This window comes from Octopus sinensis, linkage group LG5, assembly GCF_006345805.1.
Source record: "Octopus sinensis linkage group LG5, ASM634580v1, whole genome shotgun sequence".
Lineage (NCBI taxonomy): Eukaryota > Metazoa > Mollusca > Cephalopoda > Octopoda > Octopodidae > Octopus > Octopus sinensis.
In genome coordinates, this window is record NC_043001.1 from 64536585 (window position 1) to 64555060 (window position 18476).

Sequence of the window (18476 nt, forward strand, 5' to 3'; positions counted from 1 at the left end):
TGTCTGTATTGTGGGTGGTAGATTTGTTCTTCGACAGAGTGATATTCTTGTTTGGCCAATATATTGATTACTGCACCCTGGGATACCAGACAAAATCATTTCTGCTATCAAGGTCCTCTACACAGATACGTCTTCAACCATCTTAACCCCTGATGGAGAAACATCATCTTTCTCAATCAAAGCCGGAATACTGCAGGGAGACACACTCGCCCCATTTCTTTTCATCATTGTTGTTGATTATGTGCTACGTATGTCAGTTGATACCATCTCTGGCAAGGGCTTTGAAATAAAACCAAGAAGTTCCAGACACCCAGCTGAGTACTTGACAGACACTGACTTTGCTGACGACATCGCTCTTATCAGTGATTCTCTCTCCAATGCCCAGTCTCTTTTACAATCTCTTGAACAAGCCTCAAATTGTATAGGTCTTTACCTCAATGAGGCCAAAACTGAATACATAAACAAGTGCCTGTCCAACAGTGACTGCATCATCCATACTCTCAACAATGCGCCCATAAATATGGTTTCTGATTATAAATATCTTCGGTCATACATATCATCATCTGGAAAAGACTTTCTAACTAGAAAGGGTATGGCCTGGTCAGCCTGTAATGACATGCATAAGATCTGGTCATCAAATCTAAGTAGAGACTTCAAACTTGAAATCTTCAAAGCCACAGTCGAACCAATTCTACTATATGGCTCAGAAATCTGGACGTTATCAAAGAAGCTTGAGAGGTGGTTGGATGGAACCTACACTCGCCTCCTTATGAGAGCTCAAAATCTCTCGTGGAAGCGCCATCCAACCAAAATGCAAATATATGGGAAACTACCACCTGTGTCATCTCTTGTGAAAGGTAGGAGAGTCCAGTTTGCTGGACATTGTTGTAGAGCTGAAAAAGAAGTAATTTCTACTCTTCTCCTCTGGAAGCTATCTACTCGCAATACCAGAGGGCGCACACTCTCCTACCCTGATGTAATCTCCAGGGATACAGGCGTCCAGCAACAGGACCTCCATAATGCCATGATGGACCGTGAAGTCTGGCATAGCATGGTGAATTCCATTGTCTCGACCACGGTCGAACAATGATGATGATGATGATGCACCCTAAGCAGGTAATGGCATAGATTAGGTTTTCCAAGGCCCAAGTGAAATTTGATTTAATCTTAAATATTTCACCTTGTTTAAAGTGGAACTCTGTACCATCTAAAAGGTGGGGGCATGTGCCACAGTTAGACCAACGACATTTTTTTCACTTTTGGTTCTTTTGTTAATGGATATAGTCTTGCGTTGGTTAATATTTTTTTCAATGATTTCAGTTGCATTTTGCTCTTCATAATTTTGAGTGAGCCTAAAATTTTGTTCATTGTTTTATCTCCTGTGAGAATGGGTAGATTTTGAGTGATAATGTTGAAGGCTTTGTTGTCTCTAGGGTTACGTGTGGAGATGTATAGGAGTATTTTTAAGTCTGGTGTAGTATTTTGGTTGACTTCCCTTAGTGTTTGTATTTCCTTTGCTCGTTTAATCCCATCATTTATTAATGATGTTGGGTAATGTCTCTTGATTAGTACTGATCTGAGTTCAAGGAGTCTTTGTTCATGAGTATTGGTGTCTGAAACTGTGGTACAGATTCTTTTCGCTAGATTATAAGGTATATTAATTTTTATGTGTTTGGGGTGGCATGAGTTGAGTAATCGGTAGTTTTGAATCTGTGGGTTTATAGAAGATGTCTGTTTCGATGTGGTTATTGACTATTTTAATTAGGATGTCAAGAAAAGGAAGTTGTTTATTGCTGTGTTTCATGGTAAATTGTATGTTGCTATTGATATTGTTCAGCATTATTTTGAAATCGAGGAGTTTGTCCATGCTGTCTTTCCAAAGTATGAAGCAATCATACTTCTTCCAGTTCTCCTTTAAATAGCAACTAGCACTATGACCCAGCAATGCCAGGTCATAGTGCTAGTGCATACATATACAGCTGTGTGCGTGCACACATACATGCGAGTACTGTCCAAATCTCCAACCAATCTCATACTGCTAGCTGGCATCCAATTGGCGTATCAAGTTTTGGGCATTTTGATTGGGTTTTGGATAGAAAATTCACAAAAAAATCACTCCTATTGATTTTTTAATGGCTTTGCGGGATGACTGGGGAAATGTAAAGATGTGCACGACCACCCTTGGATGGTTTTGAATGACCATAGAAAGTGCGAGCCCTCTAACTGAAAAGTTGTGAATTTGTATAAAGGACACACACACACACATTTTGCCGTTTATATATATAGAGATGAATTGAGGTGCCATATTTTTGTAGTGATAATTGGTATATTTTAAGCTCTAGGTAACCTATTACAAGATTCATGATCACTGGGGCAGCTTGGGTTCCCATTGTAATTCCACATTTTTGTCAATAGTAGACTGTATTGAACATGAAATAGTTGCTCAGTAGGATGAATTTCAGTGCTGCAATTATGACTCTGTGGTTGATGCATCCTGGGATCTCTTCTGGGTATTTTTCTAGCCAAAAGGTGATTGCTTCTATGCCATAATCGTGTGGGATATTGGTGTGCAGGTTTACCACATCGAATGATACTAACAGGGTTCCTTCATTTATTCTCTTTGGGAGGTGGTTAAGCATGTCTAAGTCATCCCCGATGAAGCTTTTCACATATTGTAGAAATGGTTTGTGTAAGATGTCGAGGAAATTGCTCAAACAGTGAGTTTTACAATCAGGGCCAGCAATGATCGGTCTTAGTTTGAGGTCAGTAGGAGGAGGAACATTAATGCATAGGCTTGGAGAATCTTTGCAAGCTTTAGAAATATGTAGATATTTGTGTTTTTTAGGTAATCTGTAGAATAGACTTGGTCTGTATTTAAAATTGGATAAATAGTCAATTTCTTTTTTAGTGAGGCCCTTTCCATGTATTTGAAGTAAGGAGGATAAATTTTTAAGTGTCTTCTGTGGGTTGTATTGTACTATCTTCTCATAGTAAATATTGTTTTCCAGCATGGAGAGTATTAAATTTTTGTAGTACTCTGTGTCCATCACTACTACTGCTCTTCCTTTATCAGCTTCTTTAATGGTCAGGTTTGTATCGTTTTTTAACTCAATTAGGTTTTTCCACTCATTTGTGTTAAGGTTGGATTTAATTCCTTGTTTTTGTAGGGTATTGAAAGGAAAATTGGTAATGTGTTCAGAAAAATCATCAAGTGCTTTATTTCTCCCCTTTGTAAGACAGTATTTGGTTTTATTTTTTTTCTATTGAATCATCTTCGCTGATATAGTTGTGGAATGCTTCTGTGAGGTGCAAGTTGCAACAAAAATCCATAGTGTTATCCTTAATTTCATTTGGGTTCGATCTGTGAGGGGTTGGTGTAAACTTTAAACCTCTCACTAGAATTGTAGTTTGTGTAGTACTTAGGACTTTCTTTGATAAGTTGATTATTTTTGGTTGTTCTTGTACATTTTGTTCCATTTCACATCTCTGTTTCTCTGATTTAGGTCTAAAAAATGGTTGTAGTAGGTGGATTCTCGTGAGAAGTCTGTATTGTGTTTGGTTTGGTGAGGAGAAAATGGGATGTAGTGTGTCTGTGGTAGTATGTTTATGGTGGGGTGACTGTGTACTGAGGGTTGTTATATTGTCTATGGTTGATGTGGTTTGGATTAAATTTATTTTTCATTTTGTAATGTGCGTGGAGGGAGAAGTTATGTTGTCTAGTTAGGTTGTGTGTCTAGTTGAATGCTTTAAGTATCTATATTGAGGGTTAAGTCTGAGAGGCAAATTTTTCCAGATGTTGGGGGTAGACTGGTAGGTAGTGGTTCCCGAAAGTTTAGGTTAGTCTGGAGACTTGGATGGATCTTTTGATTTGTATGTAGGGGTCCTTGAAAATTACGTCCGGATTTTCTATTACGAGCTGAATTCCTGTTTGTTGTTTGAATGTTATTTTGGGGTATAAGGGAGGTTAGGTTGGTGGAGTTGTGTCCCCTAGATTTCTGTGGCTTGAGTTAGATAAATGTGGGGTCATTTCTGCGTGTAGTTTCTATTTTCAACCATATTTCTATGATATATATATATTATTTATATTATTATACATACATACATACACTTATGCATGCACATATTGAATACAAAATTATAAATTATGAACCTCCTTGTGGCCAAGCATAATTAATGGACAGTACCAGACAGTCATCCAGTATGATTGACATGAACAGTATTGCTAGATCCATTTCACACTGGGTATGCAAAAAATTTACATCTAACTAGGCAGAATGACAAGGGTAAAAACAAACCACTTGGCTTCAGGAAAACTGGAATAAAACCTGAGGAAAGTATGATTTTATCAAAACCTTTTGCTGGAAGACTTCTAGAGTTATATCTCTTATTGTGGATTAAAAAGAGGTAAAGTCATATAGTAAGGTAAGGTAGATTAGTAAAAGACAAAAACTGTCTGTAACTATGTTTTATATGCATACAAATAAATGAGAAGGAAGGAGGGAAAGACAGTGAATGGGAGACAAGTAGAGAGAGAGCAACAGAAGTGTGAAGGATACAAGGGTCAACTGAAAAGTTCATAGGCTGACCAAGAGACTCTGATGGAATGTGACCAAATGAGGTATATTTTTCAACATAGTCCCCTTGCAGTCCACACACTTGCAGTGCTTGGATCCCATTGGTGAAGAAGCTTTCATTCTGTTGCTCAAAAATAGTAATCAACAGTAGACATGATGACATCATCACTGTGATACTGATTCCCAGTCAAGTAATTTTTCATGTTGGTGAACAGATGAGGGTTGTTTCCACTGCATGGATTGTCGCTTTGTCTTTGGCTCAAAGTGATGGACCCAACACCCATCCTGAGTTAATAAATGTTCAAAGAAACCAATTGGATCTGCCTCAAACAATGTCAGATTTTCCTGGGATATGATCAGCTTGGCGCACTTTTGATCAGGTGTCAGAAGATGTGACACCCACCAAGCAGAAACCTTCATCATGCCAAGTTCATTGTGCAGAATATTCTCCATTCTTTCATAGGATATGTTAATAGTATTGGCTATTTGATTTATTGTCAATCATCTGTCATCTATCATCATGTGGTGAACATAATCAATGTTTTCTTCAGTGGTGGCAGTTGCAGTATGTCCAGACCTTGGGTCATCTTGAAGATTCTTTCCCTCTTAAATTCAGTTACCTACTTTCACAGTTGATAAAGCTGGTGTACCATCCCTTAATGTAGCAACCATATCAGCATAAATGCCATTTGGGACTAAACCCTTTTTCCGCAGGTACTTGATGATTTCCCGATGCCAAATTTTGTTGATTTTCAAGAGAAGTTGCTACTAGTTACTTTTAAAGTGTTCTTTGAATAGTCAGATATCAGTTTACCTGAAAAGAAACAATGCAATTATTAATAAGAATAGCTGAAATTAATGCATGCAAGATTTCACAGCTCTAGCGTCACTCCTTCATAGTCAGCCTATAAACTTTTCAGCACACTCTTGTACTTAAAATGTCCATTATGTTAGAAGAGAGTAAATCTCATATAAAAGCAATTACTAGTCTGCTATTTGGAGACACTTGACTTGTTTCTGAGAACATATTTATGCTCATAGGTCATAAAAACACTTATTTTGTGGTTAAAGGAGACCTCCAGATGATGAAAACCAACATCTTTACAAAGCAGAGGCCTTCATCTCCTGCTGTTGTTAAGATATGGCCTGCATCTTTCACTCAGCCTCCAGTTGAAATCAAACATCACATATGCCAAGATTTAACCTTTCCTGGATTCACAGAAGACCTATAGCTGTTCAGTCACATCTTGACAAGGTTTTCTATTGTTCTTACATATCACTGTACTTGCATCATCCCTCAGAGGTCATTGGCTACAACCTCCACTCCCTATATAACTGTCTCTGCATTATATTGGCTATTAAGTGAGCAAGTGTTATTATCTCTTCAAAGCTTGTAAACATCTATTTAGGAGGATTAATAGTAGCAAAAGAGAGCCTCCCATCTCTCTCTATGATGCAACAATCATGGTAGGGGCAGAGCTAGGCTTGCCCCATTGTGGATTTTTATCCCTCTGTATTGAGGTAACTGTTGTGTAAGGTACTCATGTTTGCTAAAAACTATGGATATTAGTGAAAGGGATATAATACTTGCCAGCAGATCAGCTTTTTTGACAGTACCAGCAAAGACCATTAAGGTTGTATTGTCTAAACACCCTATATAGAAAATTCTGTTTGGCCTATATAGAGATGACTCCTTGGCCATATCTAAAGGTGCAAATGGACACACCCTAGATTGAATCAGAAAAGGTCCATACTCTCAAAGCACTAGGTCTTATATAGCCTTCTGCAAGCCAAATGACAAGCTGAGTTACAGTATTTTCCTGCTACAACCCTAATTATTTAAAAACCTCATGCAAAATGTAACTAAGAGAATTTTCAAATCCTCCAGTAAGCATATTCTTTTATTCTTTTGCTTCTTTCAGTCATTTGACTGTAACAATGCTGAAGCACCACTTTTTAGTCAAAGAAATTGACCCCTGTGCTCATTCTTTGTAAGCCTGGTGCTTATTCTATAAGTCCCTTCTGCAAAACTGCCAAGTTATGGGTATGTAAACACACCTACATCAGTTGGTAAGCGAAGGTAGGGGGTGCACAGACACATAAACATATATGTATATTTGATGGACTTCTTTCAATTTCCATTTATCAAATCCACTCATAAGGCTTTGGTTGGCCTGAAGCTATAGTAGAAGACACTTGCACTAAGTGTCATGCAGCAGGACTAAACCCAGAACCATGTGGATGGGAAACAAGCTTCTTACCACACTGCTATGCCTGTGCTTTAATATGATTCTTGAAACAGCTAGTAATCACAGCCTCATTATGGTAAGGGGCCACTACCCCTTACTATAATGAGGCTGTGGCTGCTAGCAGTTTCAAGAAATAAATTCATTATATGTTTGACCCATGCCTCCACAAAAGAAAGCACTACCATAAAGTTATTTGGTTCTCACACTTTTCTCTCTAAATGTTAAAATCTGTGTATGTAGGGCCATTCTTAGACTAACAGATAAACATTTTACATTTGCACATAAATATAGAAAACTATTCAGTAGATTTTCTATATTTCTTTTAACTTCATAACAAATTTGAAGAAGTCTTAGCTAATAGTCTCAGACATAATATAGAGATAAACTATTCATGCAGAAGTAGCAACACATGCCTACTTAACAGCCAATGTGCCAAAAAACCATTATGTATGAAGTGGAAGCCAAAACCAGGTATTCCAGTGGGTTGAAGCTAGTGCAGCAATATATCTGAGCAATGGAACAATTTTTATATTTTAAACATTCTTTAAAATTTTGTTTTTATCAGGTGGTGTTATGCTTTTAACATTTTTTAAATTACATTTACATTTAATTAATGATATATTACAAGTAATATTTTATTTTTCCTTTTTTTTTAGAATTAAACTAAGAATTAAAACCAATAAAGAACAGTTTGGAGAAAAAGATAGCATGGAAACTACTTTAAGAAAAAGCTACGTTTCTACAAATTCAGAAAAGGTTATATGTTTTAGATTAATGATATTGCATTACTGAAAAATAATAATCAAAAATTTTTATTACTAAATTTTAAATTTCCAGTGGATTGTTATTTCTTTTATATGAATTGCATATCCTACATTTATTTATTGAATCATTGAGATTTTCATTGATGATACTTAAACAGCAGGCCTGAATTTTTTAAACTATGATTTAAAAAATTATAAATGCAAAAATCTTATTATTGAATTAAATATATTAGTAAATGAAATTCTAGTAAATCTCTTCCATAGATGGAAGCAATATATTAATGCCATTTTAAACAGTTTTTTATAACTCTTCAAATTATTTAAATTAAATAGAAAGCAGTTATGACACTCTACTGCAATGCAGCAGGTCAGAATGTTCTTAATTACATATACTAATAGAAGTTGCTGTGCGAATTTCCTTAGCATTCTGAGAATGCATAACTATAGTTGAGATTTCTTTGCTATAGTAATATTGTTTCTAGACATTGTGATCTCTTGTATACTTGGAACTGTACTAAACTTGAAACTAGATACTTTTTAATTTATATTTGCTGCAAAGGCTTAGAACATTTTGACTCTCTGCACTTCACATACTATATTACTACTCCTGCACCTTTTTCTTCATTCATTATTGTCACTGATCAAATTATTATGTTTGTGCTTGCAATATTGATCAGGTGTGAAGAGTTTGGAAATGACAGTTATAAGTAAAAAGTGGAAACGTAAATAGGTTCTGTACATACCTGAGGTAATCCAAAGTTGAAGCAAAGTTATCTGAATAGGTTAAAATGTCAAAGACTGTTATAGTGAAATGTGCAAGCTAATCCATCATCCTGAATTGGTATTTTTTTATTGGCAAAGTTGACCTTGGCAAGATTTGAATTTAGAATATAGAGATTACCATCCTATATAAGTAGGCAACACTGTGTCTCATTTCTAAAAAGTGAAACCCCTCTAACTCCGGAGACAGCCAACTTACTATTCACTCTTCAACATTTTAAAGGCAATGGAAACAATTGCTAGCAACAATCTTCAGAGACCACCACTATGTTTCCATAGATCCAGATCAAATTAGAAACTGTCACTCTTAAAAACTTTTGTCATGCCATGTTATTGCTTTTGACATCAACTACTCACTTAACCTTGTGTAGCATGAAAACATAGCGAGGTTACCCATCTATAGATGCCACCTATCTCTCTACTAGGGCCAGAAGCTTCCTCTCTGGCTCACATTATCATCTCTGTCATCCTCTGTATTGTTAGTGTCCCCACACCCTTTCTTCTGCATATAGAAAAATATTTATTGCTTGTTCTAACAATACTCACTCCTATATGGACTTCTTTTGATCCTTAACCTTCTATATTATTCATATAACCTTACTATCTCATACCAAACTTTCAGTACTTTAAGGAAGTTCACTAAGAGCATGATGACTTAGTGTTTTTCAATGGTACGTAGATATGTTTGCTTCATATATCAAAGTTGCTATTTTGTTCCTCACTCCATTCAGTCATGATCAACATTAACTAAGACTACTAGATCACTCATAATGATTCCACATGTATGGCATAGCCAAAACTGCAACACAAAGACAAAAATTTTGAGAAATATATCAGCCCTGATCAGCTGCTAACATTCTGCAAAGTTCAAAGTAGACCAACATTAGAGTGCTACTTATGTATATGAAATGTAACTGCTGCTACAAATGCACTTGGATACATCTAAAAGAAGGTTATTTGACTGGTTGGTAAAGATTCACTTACTAACATGCTTAAACCACAAGCTCACATAAACCCTGTTTCCTCATCATGCCTCTTCTACCACTATCACAACAGTTACTTCTCTGAACAAGTTAGCTGCTTTCTCTCTCCACTCATCCATCTCTCCACATTATTGCTGATATACTTTGGGATTATTATTAAGGTGATATATTGATAGGGCTATTAGAACATTGAACAAAATACCTTGAAATATTTCTTCTTATTCTTTACATTCTAAGTTCAAATTACTCTAAGGTCAATTCTGCCTCTTATCCTTTTGGGGTTGAGAAAATAAAGTATTACTGGCATCAGTGTAATCAGTTAACTTCCTCCCTTCAAATCTTCTGGTCTTGTGTTTAAATCAGAAACATTGTTGTCAATCTGTCTATATTCTCACTGCTGTTAGTTTGAATTATGGGCCTTCATTAAGTTTTTTAAGTTCTTTCTGTTATTCTACCTGATGGACAGAAAGACCGATTCTATGACACCCTCTTGCAGACTACTGTGTTGACAAATGACAGGGACCTTCTCTTTGTGGTTGGTGACTTCAATGGACATGTTGGACAACATGCTGGAGGCTTCCATGGCATACATGGAGGCTACAGTTTTGGCTCCTGCAATGAGGAAGGAACCAGGCTGCTGGAGTTCTGCAATGCAAATGATCTTATGGTTTGCAATACTAACTTCAGAAAACCTGCCAGTCACCTAGTCACCTACTGTTCTGGCAGATACACTAGCCAAATTGACTACATCCTCACCGGAAAAAGGGAAAGGTGGCTGCTTATAAATGCCAAAACCTTCCCTGGTGAAGAATGTACCCTACAACATAGACTGGTAGTTAGTTACTTACTATATGTATGTGTATCTTATACATATAGTATCTTATACCAACCTAACCTAACCTAACCTAACATATAGTATATATATACACATGTATTTAGTGACTTCTGGATGCCCAGAAGATGACCAGCATGGAGAAGGGTCTGGAAGCTTAACGATCCTGCCAAGGGGCAGAGATTTAGAAACATACTAGCAGAGTTACCCAGCGTTGCCCGTGTGACATGCAATTGAAGAATTAGACTTTTCTGTCATATTTTCTGTAATGAAGTGGAATACCTATGTTTCGAATTTCATCAAAATTGCAGATGAGGGTTATTTCCCTCTTTACACACCCTAAAAAAATTGTAATTGTGCCACATGTATCCCATACTACTGATTTTTATGCACATATTCCAAAATTCCAGTCTTATAGAACCTGTTAAAAGGATTTAGCTCCTAAAAAATGGAGGTCATGGAGCTCTAAAATGTGAGAAAAATGTGGGGGTGGGTGTCTTATTGTCAACTAGAGAAGTTGAATTGTTGAGAATCTTTTTAACTTTGGTCCTATATCTATTGTTTGAATTTCTTTGAAATAGGAAATATATATTCATTGGGTTTGTAAAAGAGAGCAAAGCTACAGGAAACCAAAAGACAAATGATCACAATAAGCAGTCATCTACAGTACCCTAGTCGTTACCACTCCTAATGTAGTATTCCTCACCATCCAGGTGACAGGCACAGCCATAAGATGCATTATGAATCTATAGCAATTGGAAGGGCGTGACCCAACTGAAATAAACATTAACAACTGTGTGACTTGAGGGCTAAGGAGAAATGAATGTGTCACCTCTGGAGTTTGCAAATGACCACTATACTGATATGTAACTTGACAGAATAAATTTACAATCTATAAATGTCTTTGAATAACCAGTCACTGGTTATGTGTGTGTATTATATATATGTATACGCACACACACACACACACACACACATAAAGATAAATTGATAGATACAACTGAGTGGGCAAACAAAAATATGAGACACTGCCTAGTGTTTTTTTTTATTTTGATAAGCCTAGTACTTATTGTATCAGTTTCTTCTTGTGAAACCAGTAAGTTATAGGGATTTAAATAAACGAAGAGCAATTGTGAAGCAGTATTGAGGGAGAAACACAAAGACACACACATAGACTTACATATATACATACATACATATACAATTGATTTCTTTCAGGTTCTGTCTACAAAATCCACTGACAAGGCTTTGGTTGGTCTGAGGCTATAGCAGAAGACATGCCAAGTCACCACACAGTGGGACTGAACCCAGGACCATATGTTTTGGAACGAACTTTGTTAGCACACAGCCACACATGCATGTATATATGTGTACATATATATACATCTACGCACATACATGTATACATATACATCTATATCTATAGAAATACATGTATACATATACATCCATATATATACATGTATGTATGTACAGTGGCGGCCAAAATGTTCAGAACGCCATTGTTTTCGTCAGAAAAGTAGATATAATTTTTTATCAAAGTTGTTTTATATTCTATAATTTTCACAGACAATAAATACGATATTATTTGTTATTGCCTGAGATTTTGGTGTAATTTGAGAGGATAATACAAAAGTTATGGATGATTTAGTGATTTACTGCAAAACCCATGGCGGCCAAAATGATCAGAACGGTTGCTTTTACTCCGTGTTTTAGTATATTTAACCGGCGAACTCTAATGTTTTGAATTTGTTTACGTGACGGTTCGTTTACTAAACATTAGTATGAATATTTGCAGTGTACTTTGTTAATATAATGCCACTTACTCCGTTACCAATTCGTCAGCAGATTATTAAGCTTCGAAGGAAGGATAATTTAAGTATTGGATCTATTGTTAACAAGTCAAAAAGTGTTGTACATGGTATTCTTAAGGTCTACGATGATTGTGGTTCGTGTGAAGCAAGAAAGTTTACAGGTAGGCCAAGAAAAACGAACAAGATCATGCTATGGTAAAGTTGGTTAAAAAGGACAGATTTAAAACTGCTACTGCTGTTTCTCGGAAAATGAGCATTATATTGAAGAAAACTTTATCTCAAAAAATTGTGTCTCGTCGTTTAGTTAAACATGACCTACAAGCAAGAGCACCTACAGTGAAGCCACTGATCAGCTCCAAGAATAAAATGTGTTGTCTTACCTTTGCAACCGAACATGTGTTGTGGTCTCAAGAAAAATGGCAATTCAGTGATGAATCTAAGTTTATGTTATTTGGCTCAGATGGGAAAAGGTACGTTCGTCGAAAAGTAGGTGAAAAGTTGTCGCCTAAATGCCTTAAGACTAGTGTTAAATTCGGTGGAGGAAGTATCATGGTTTGGGGGCTGATATCTGGAGATGGTGTGGGCCCTTTGGTGCGATTACATGGAAAGGTAAATGCAGGAGTTTATAAACAACTTGTAAAAGATCATGTCTTGCCTGTGCTGAGAAATTCAACTAAGCGACCACCCATATTCATGCAGGACAATGCCCCATGTCACAAGGCTAAGGTGGCCATGAACTTCCTCAAGGCTGAAAAGGTTATTGGTATGGATTGGCCTGCTCAAAGCCCAGATCTCAATCCTATTGAAAACGTATGGAATATTCTAGGAGAACGTTCGAAAGCCAGAAATCCTAAAACAACTGAGCAATTATGGAATGCCCTTCAGGAAGAATGGAATAAGATCACCCAGCAAAAAATTGAAAATTTAATTTCCTCATGCAGTCGAAGATGTCAGAGTGTGATTGAAGCTAAAGGGCTTCACACTAAATATTAAATAATTCCAGTATTCTGTGTCATTTTTGATTATTTTGTTATTTTTTCAACCGTTCTGATAATTTTGGTGGCCGCCATGGGTTTTGCAGTAAATCATTAAATCATCCATAACTTTTGTATTATCCTCTCAAATTACACCAACATCTCAGACAATAACAATTAATATTGTATTTATTGTCTGTGAAAATTATAGAATATAAAACTACTTTGATAAAAACTTATACTTACTTTTCTGACGAAAACAATGCCATTCTGAACATTTTGGCCGCAACTGTATATATATATATATATATATATATATATAATATATATATATATATATATAATATATATATATATATATATATATACACATATATATATATATATATATATACATATACATATATATATATATATGTATGTATATATATATATATACATATATATATATATGTATGTATATATATATATATAAGCGGACGTTAAACGACGATGATGATGATGATATGTATGTATATATATATATATATATGTGTACATATATATATTTCATTTTCATTTCATTTCATTTGGGTTTGAGTCCATGCTCAGGCCAAGTCGAAGACTCCACCCTCAGAGTCTGGTGTGGTTGCCAGGTTGTATTCTCTGCTTAATTTTGACATGTGTAGGAGCGAGTTTGAGTCAGTTTGTGCTCGTTGTGTATATCCTGGGAGATGGGGTTCATCTCTAATGGTGCTTAAGTATCTATCCAGTTGCAATTTGAATGATTCCACACTGCATCCTGATAGATTTCTGACATGTACCGGAATGGAGTTGAACAGTTGTGCTCCTCGAACCAACAGACTTGATTCTCGCAGGGTTTTTGCTGCCTGGCCAGCCTTTTTGTTGATTGGTGGCAGCTGGCAGCGTCTTCCGTGGTGCAGTGAGTGGTAGGTTTTGATACCAAAGTTTGGCACCTTCTGCTCTATCATTTTCCAAATGTATATAATTCGGTATCGCTCAAATCTTCTTTCTATTGAGTACATCCTCAAGGTTTTGAGTCTTTGCCAATAGTCCAGGTCCTTCGTTTCTGAGAAGTATGAGGTAAAATTTCTTTGGAGCGATTCTATCTTAGATAGTTGGCCCTTTGTTGTTGGTGACCACAACTGAGAACAGTAGTCAATCCTCGGAAGTATCATACTGTTCCAGAGGGTTTTCATTGTTGAGGTATCTCTTGATTTGAAGGTGCGCAAGATCCACCCGCTGTACTTTCTTGCAGTAAGACAGACTGAGTCAAGGTGTTCTCTGAATTTTAGGTTGGTTCCCATGTGGATGTCTAAATCTTTCACATACTGTTTTTCCATTATTTGTTGTCCTGATGGGTTTCTGTAGTTTGTTGTATTTTTCAGATCTTGATCTGTTCCGTAGCGAATTAGTTCAAACTTCTTATCATTGAACAACATGTTGTTTGTTTCCTGCCATTTATATATGGTGGTCAGGTCCTTTTGTAAGGCCTCTGTATCCACCTCGTCTTTGATTTGTCTCATGACCCTGGTGTCATCAGCAAAGGATGAGACGTTGCTGGTTGTATCTTCATCTATGTCAGAGATGAGGATGAGAAACAGGATTGGGCCGAGTACTGTACCCTGAGGAACACTGCTGGTCACAGGTGATGGTGTTGAATGGGTTCCATTCACAGTGACTGTTTGAGTTCTATTTGTAAGGAACTCGTGTATCCATGTACCAACTTTTCCTCCTACTCCTAGCTTTCGAAGTTTGTGACCCAGGATGCCATGATCTACCTTGTCAAATGCCTTGGCAAAGTCGAGGTAGATAACATCTGTGTGTATCCATTCTCTAGATTTTCTAGGATTTGGTCATGGTGTGCCAGTAGTTGGGAAAGGCATGATCTACCTAACCTGAATCCATGCTGGTTGCAATTCATCAGATTGTTGGATTCCAGGAACTCAACCAGTTTTCCACGAACTATTCTTTCGAAGACATTGATAATGTGTGATGTCAGTGAGATTGGTCGGTAGTTCTTTGGTTTTGATTTGCTGTCCCCTTTATGTATTGGAGTTATGTGTGCTTCTTTATATGTATTTGGTATTTTGCCATTCTCCATAGATTCCCTCCATATCATGTAAAGGGGTTTCGACAATTGAACCTTGCAGTTTTTAAGTATCATGGCATTGAAACCGTCAGGCCCCACAGCTGAGTGCATGGGGAGCTTGTCTATGGCTCTTGCTATGTCTTCTGGGTTGAAATCAATGTCGGATAGGGTAGGTTTAGTATGGTCGATATCCTTGAAGAATTTTCCTGGGTCATGGATGTTCATGGTTTTAGATGGCTCACTGAAGACACTTTCATACTGTTGACCCAACATTTCTGCCATTTCAATAGGGTTATTCACTACATCCCCATTTTGTCTCTGGAGAGGTCCTATTGTTGACTTGGTGTTCGAGTATTTCTTTGCAAAACTGTAGAAACATTTTGGATTTTTCTTGATGTTTTCTATGGCTCTCTTTTCTGCATTGTTACGTTCTTTATCATAGTGTTGTTTTAGATTGTCTTCTAATCTGTATATTTGGTCAAGGACTTTCTGTAATTCATGTTTTGATGTCAGCTTAGATGTTTTGTTTCTTAGTCTTGACCTTTTGCGCATCAGGATCTTTCGCTCCCGTGGTACAGGTTTTTTTGTGGACTTGGTTTTCTTTAGAGGAACATTTTTTTCACATATTTCTTCGATCTTGTTTAAGAATTTCTTGTGTTTATCTGGCCAGTAAGGTAGAGATCCCAGTCAATGATTTGTAACTGGTTGTTAATAGTTTTCCAATTTGCCTGGTGATAATCATACCTGCATAGCTTTGGCATGTCCTTTTGTTTAAGAGTTGTGGCATTGGGCTCATTACCAATGTGTAAATGCATTTCAATAATATTGTGGTCTGAAAGGATTGTTGGGGTTGAGTGAAGGTCAAATAGCGTGTCCTCGTTGTTGGTGAAAACCAAGTCGATCGTATTATTATTTCTTGTTGCTTCTGTCATCATTTGTTTGAGGTATAATTTCTCTGTGACTTTCAACAGTTTGGCTGCCTGTATTTGTTCAGCTTTTGTCCCCAGTTTTAGTATGTGTCCATGTGGCCAGATGATGTTAGGGAAGTTGAAGTCACCAAGGAGGATAATGTCTGGCATTGGACTTGCCATGTTTCCCAGAATTTGTTGGAGCTTCGTCAGTGGCTCAGTGAAGGATAATGTTGGGCTGTTTGGCGGTCTGTACATTATTGTTACAACTGTATTAAGTTGGATGATTTTTATGCACAGCAGGTTGCAGTAGGCATTTGATTCATTGACAAGTTCTATGCATGCATAGGTATCATGGATATACATGATAACGCCCCCATGGGATCTGCCTTGTCTATCACATCTGAAGATGTTGAATCTATTGATTGTGATTTCGCTGTTGCGGATGTTTTCGTTGAGATGACTTTCAGTAATTCCAATTATTTTGGAGTTTTTCTGTTGCTAATTCTTCCAAGAAAGGGACTTTACACTGTTTTGTTTTCGGATAAAGACCCTGGATATTTGCTGTTATTATGCTTGTTGTACCAGATACATCTGCCCTATTGTTGGCAAGACTGTTGTAGTTGCTGGGACTCTGCTGACTGGATATTCGGTCTGCTGGGCTGTCTGTATTTGTTGTATGTGCCCTGTAAGTCCAGGTGTCAGCCTTTGTATCAATGTTGCCTGGTTTTGCTGAGTCGTCTGTATGGAGTACAGCTGTTGTTGTAGTTGGTAGATTATGCCTAAAAAACTGCTTTCATTCATTACTATATCGAATTTCTGCGAGTTTGGGTTTGTTACAGCTGATGTACGCAATTGAGTAGCATGGTTTTCATTCACTGTTGAGCCATGACCTGGGTTCCGCATTTTTTGGAAATGGTTTTCATACCCTGCTGAGCTTGGTCCTGGTGGTGTGGGTTCAGTAGTTTTTATGCGAATTGTACCCTTCCGGTGCATAAATTTGCAATTCTCACCAAAACATTCTTTTTTTCTCAGCGAATTGCGGCACATCTTTGGGTGAAGGAGTTCACATTCTCGGCCATTTTGGCATCCTTTTTTTCGACCAGTACCGAAGTTGATATATGGTCTGCATGGTTTGGGGTGACTGTACATGCACCCTGTACCTGAAAGACCATGTTTGCACTTGTTGCGCCTGTAATGGATACATACTGGCCTTTCTTCATTTGAGCGTTTGCTCTGGATCTGTTTCTTTTCATGGGAAGTTTGGTCTTTTTCTGCAGGATCTCCTGTTTCTTGTTTTGTAGGTGTTTGCATGTCATTGTCTTCATTCTTGTCATTTACAAGAGGCACTTGGATGGCCTGTGTGTGGCAGGATTTATTTGCCATGTCAGTTTCGCCAATCAATGTCTGTTTAGAACGGCCTGTCTGTGGTAGGGTCCTAGGTTCATTCGTTATTGTGGCCCTTGGTGAACAATAACTGCATAGCCAGTGTAGGCCTAGAATATCTGGAATGGTGTGGTTATTTATCTTTTTTAAGTAGCACGCTTCGTGTATTCCTTGTCCACAGATGAAGCATGCCAAAGCTGGTTTTTGGCCAAATGTAATGCAGTACTGTTTGTCACACATTTTGCAAGTCTCCGGGAGGAAGTTTTCAATCCTTGCTATAATTCAGTTGGTGAGGTTTGGATTTGTGAGCTCAACTTGGACACCATCATTCAAGAAAGCTGCTGCTTTCTTTAACATCGTAAACTTACAGTTGGTGAAGATATTTTTGTATATTGCTCCACTTTCCTGTTTGATATCATATTTCGACAAGACACTTTTTATATCTTGATTTTGTGTTGATGAGATGATTTTCAATATGATGTCTGTGGCCAGGCAAGTGTTGCTCTCTGGGCTGGCAGTCTGTGGATTTCCGTTACCGTCATCGTTTATGTGGGCGGTGGATTGTGAATAGCTTGAGATTTAGAATTGTTTGACTTGAATGAGGAGGGGGAAAGGAGCAGTGGTTGATTTTGTACACTGGCTGAGATAGTAGTAGTAGTAGCAATGGTACTTGAGTTGTTAGTGGAGCTATGGTGGTGGGATATGGAGAAAGTAAGGGTGGTTGGGATGGGTCACTGGCGAGGTAGAATGGAATGTTTGGCTTTGGCCACTAGGAGTAGTAGCAGGAGGAGGGGGAAGGAGCAGTGGTTGATTTTGTACACTGGCTGAGATAGTAGTAGTAGTAGCAATGGTACTTGAGTTGTTAGTGGAGCTATGGTGGTGGGATATGGAGAAAGTAAGAGTGGTTGGGATGGGTCACTGGCGAGGTAGAATGGAATGTTTGGCTTTGTCCACTAGGAGTAGCAGCAGGAGGAGGGTGAGAGAAGATGAAGAAGGGGAAGTAGCAGTAGAAGATGGAAACAATGATGATGACGATAATGACAGGTCTATTAGTTCTTTTAGCTGCTGATGTGAATGTTGTAGTTGTATCCACTTCAATATATGACCAGATGCAATATAT

At 37.4% G+C, this 18476-nt stretch overlaps 1 protein-coding gene across 3 annotated transcripts in view; it reads left to right on the plus strand.

Moving 5' to 3' along the window:
- Nucleotides 1–18476, plus strand: part of LOC115212167 (HORMA domain-containing protein 1-like) — a 557209-nt gene that overhangs the window by 281886 nt on the left and 256847 nt on the right. For all 3 annotated transcript variants that reach the window (XM_036502711.1, XM_036502710.1, XM_036502712.1), the window contains one exon: nt 7480–7579. In XM_036502711.1, the coding sequence (XP_036358604.1) occupies nt 7480–7579 (100 nt within the window). The remainder of the gene's footprint in view (nt 1–7479; nt 7580–18476) is intronic.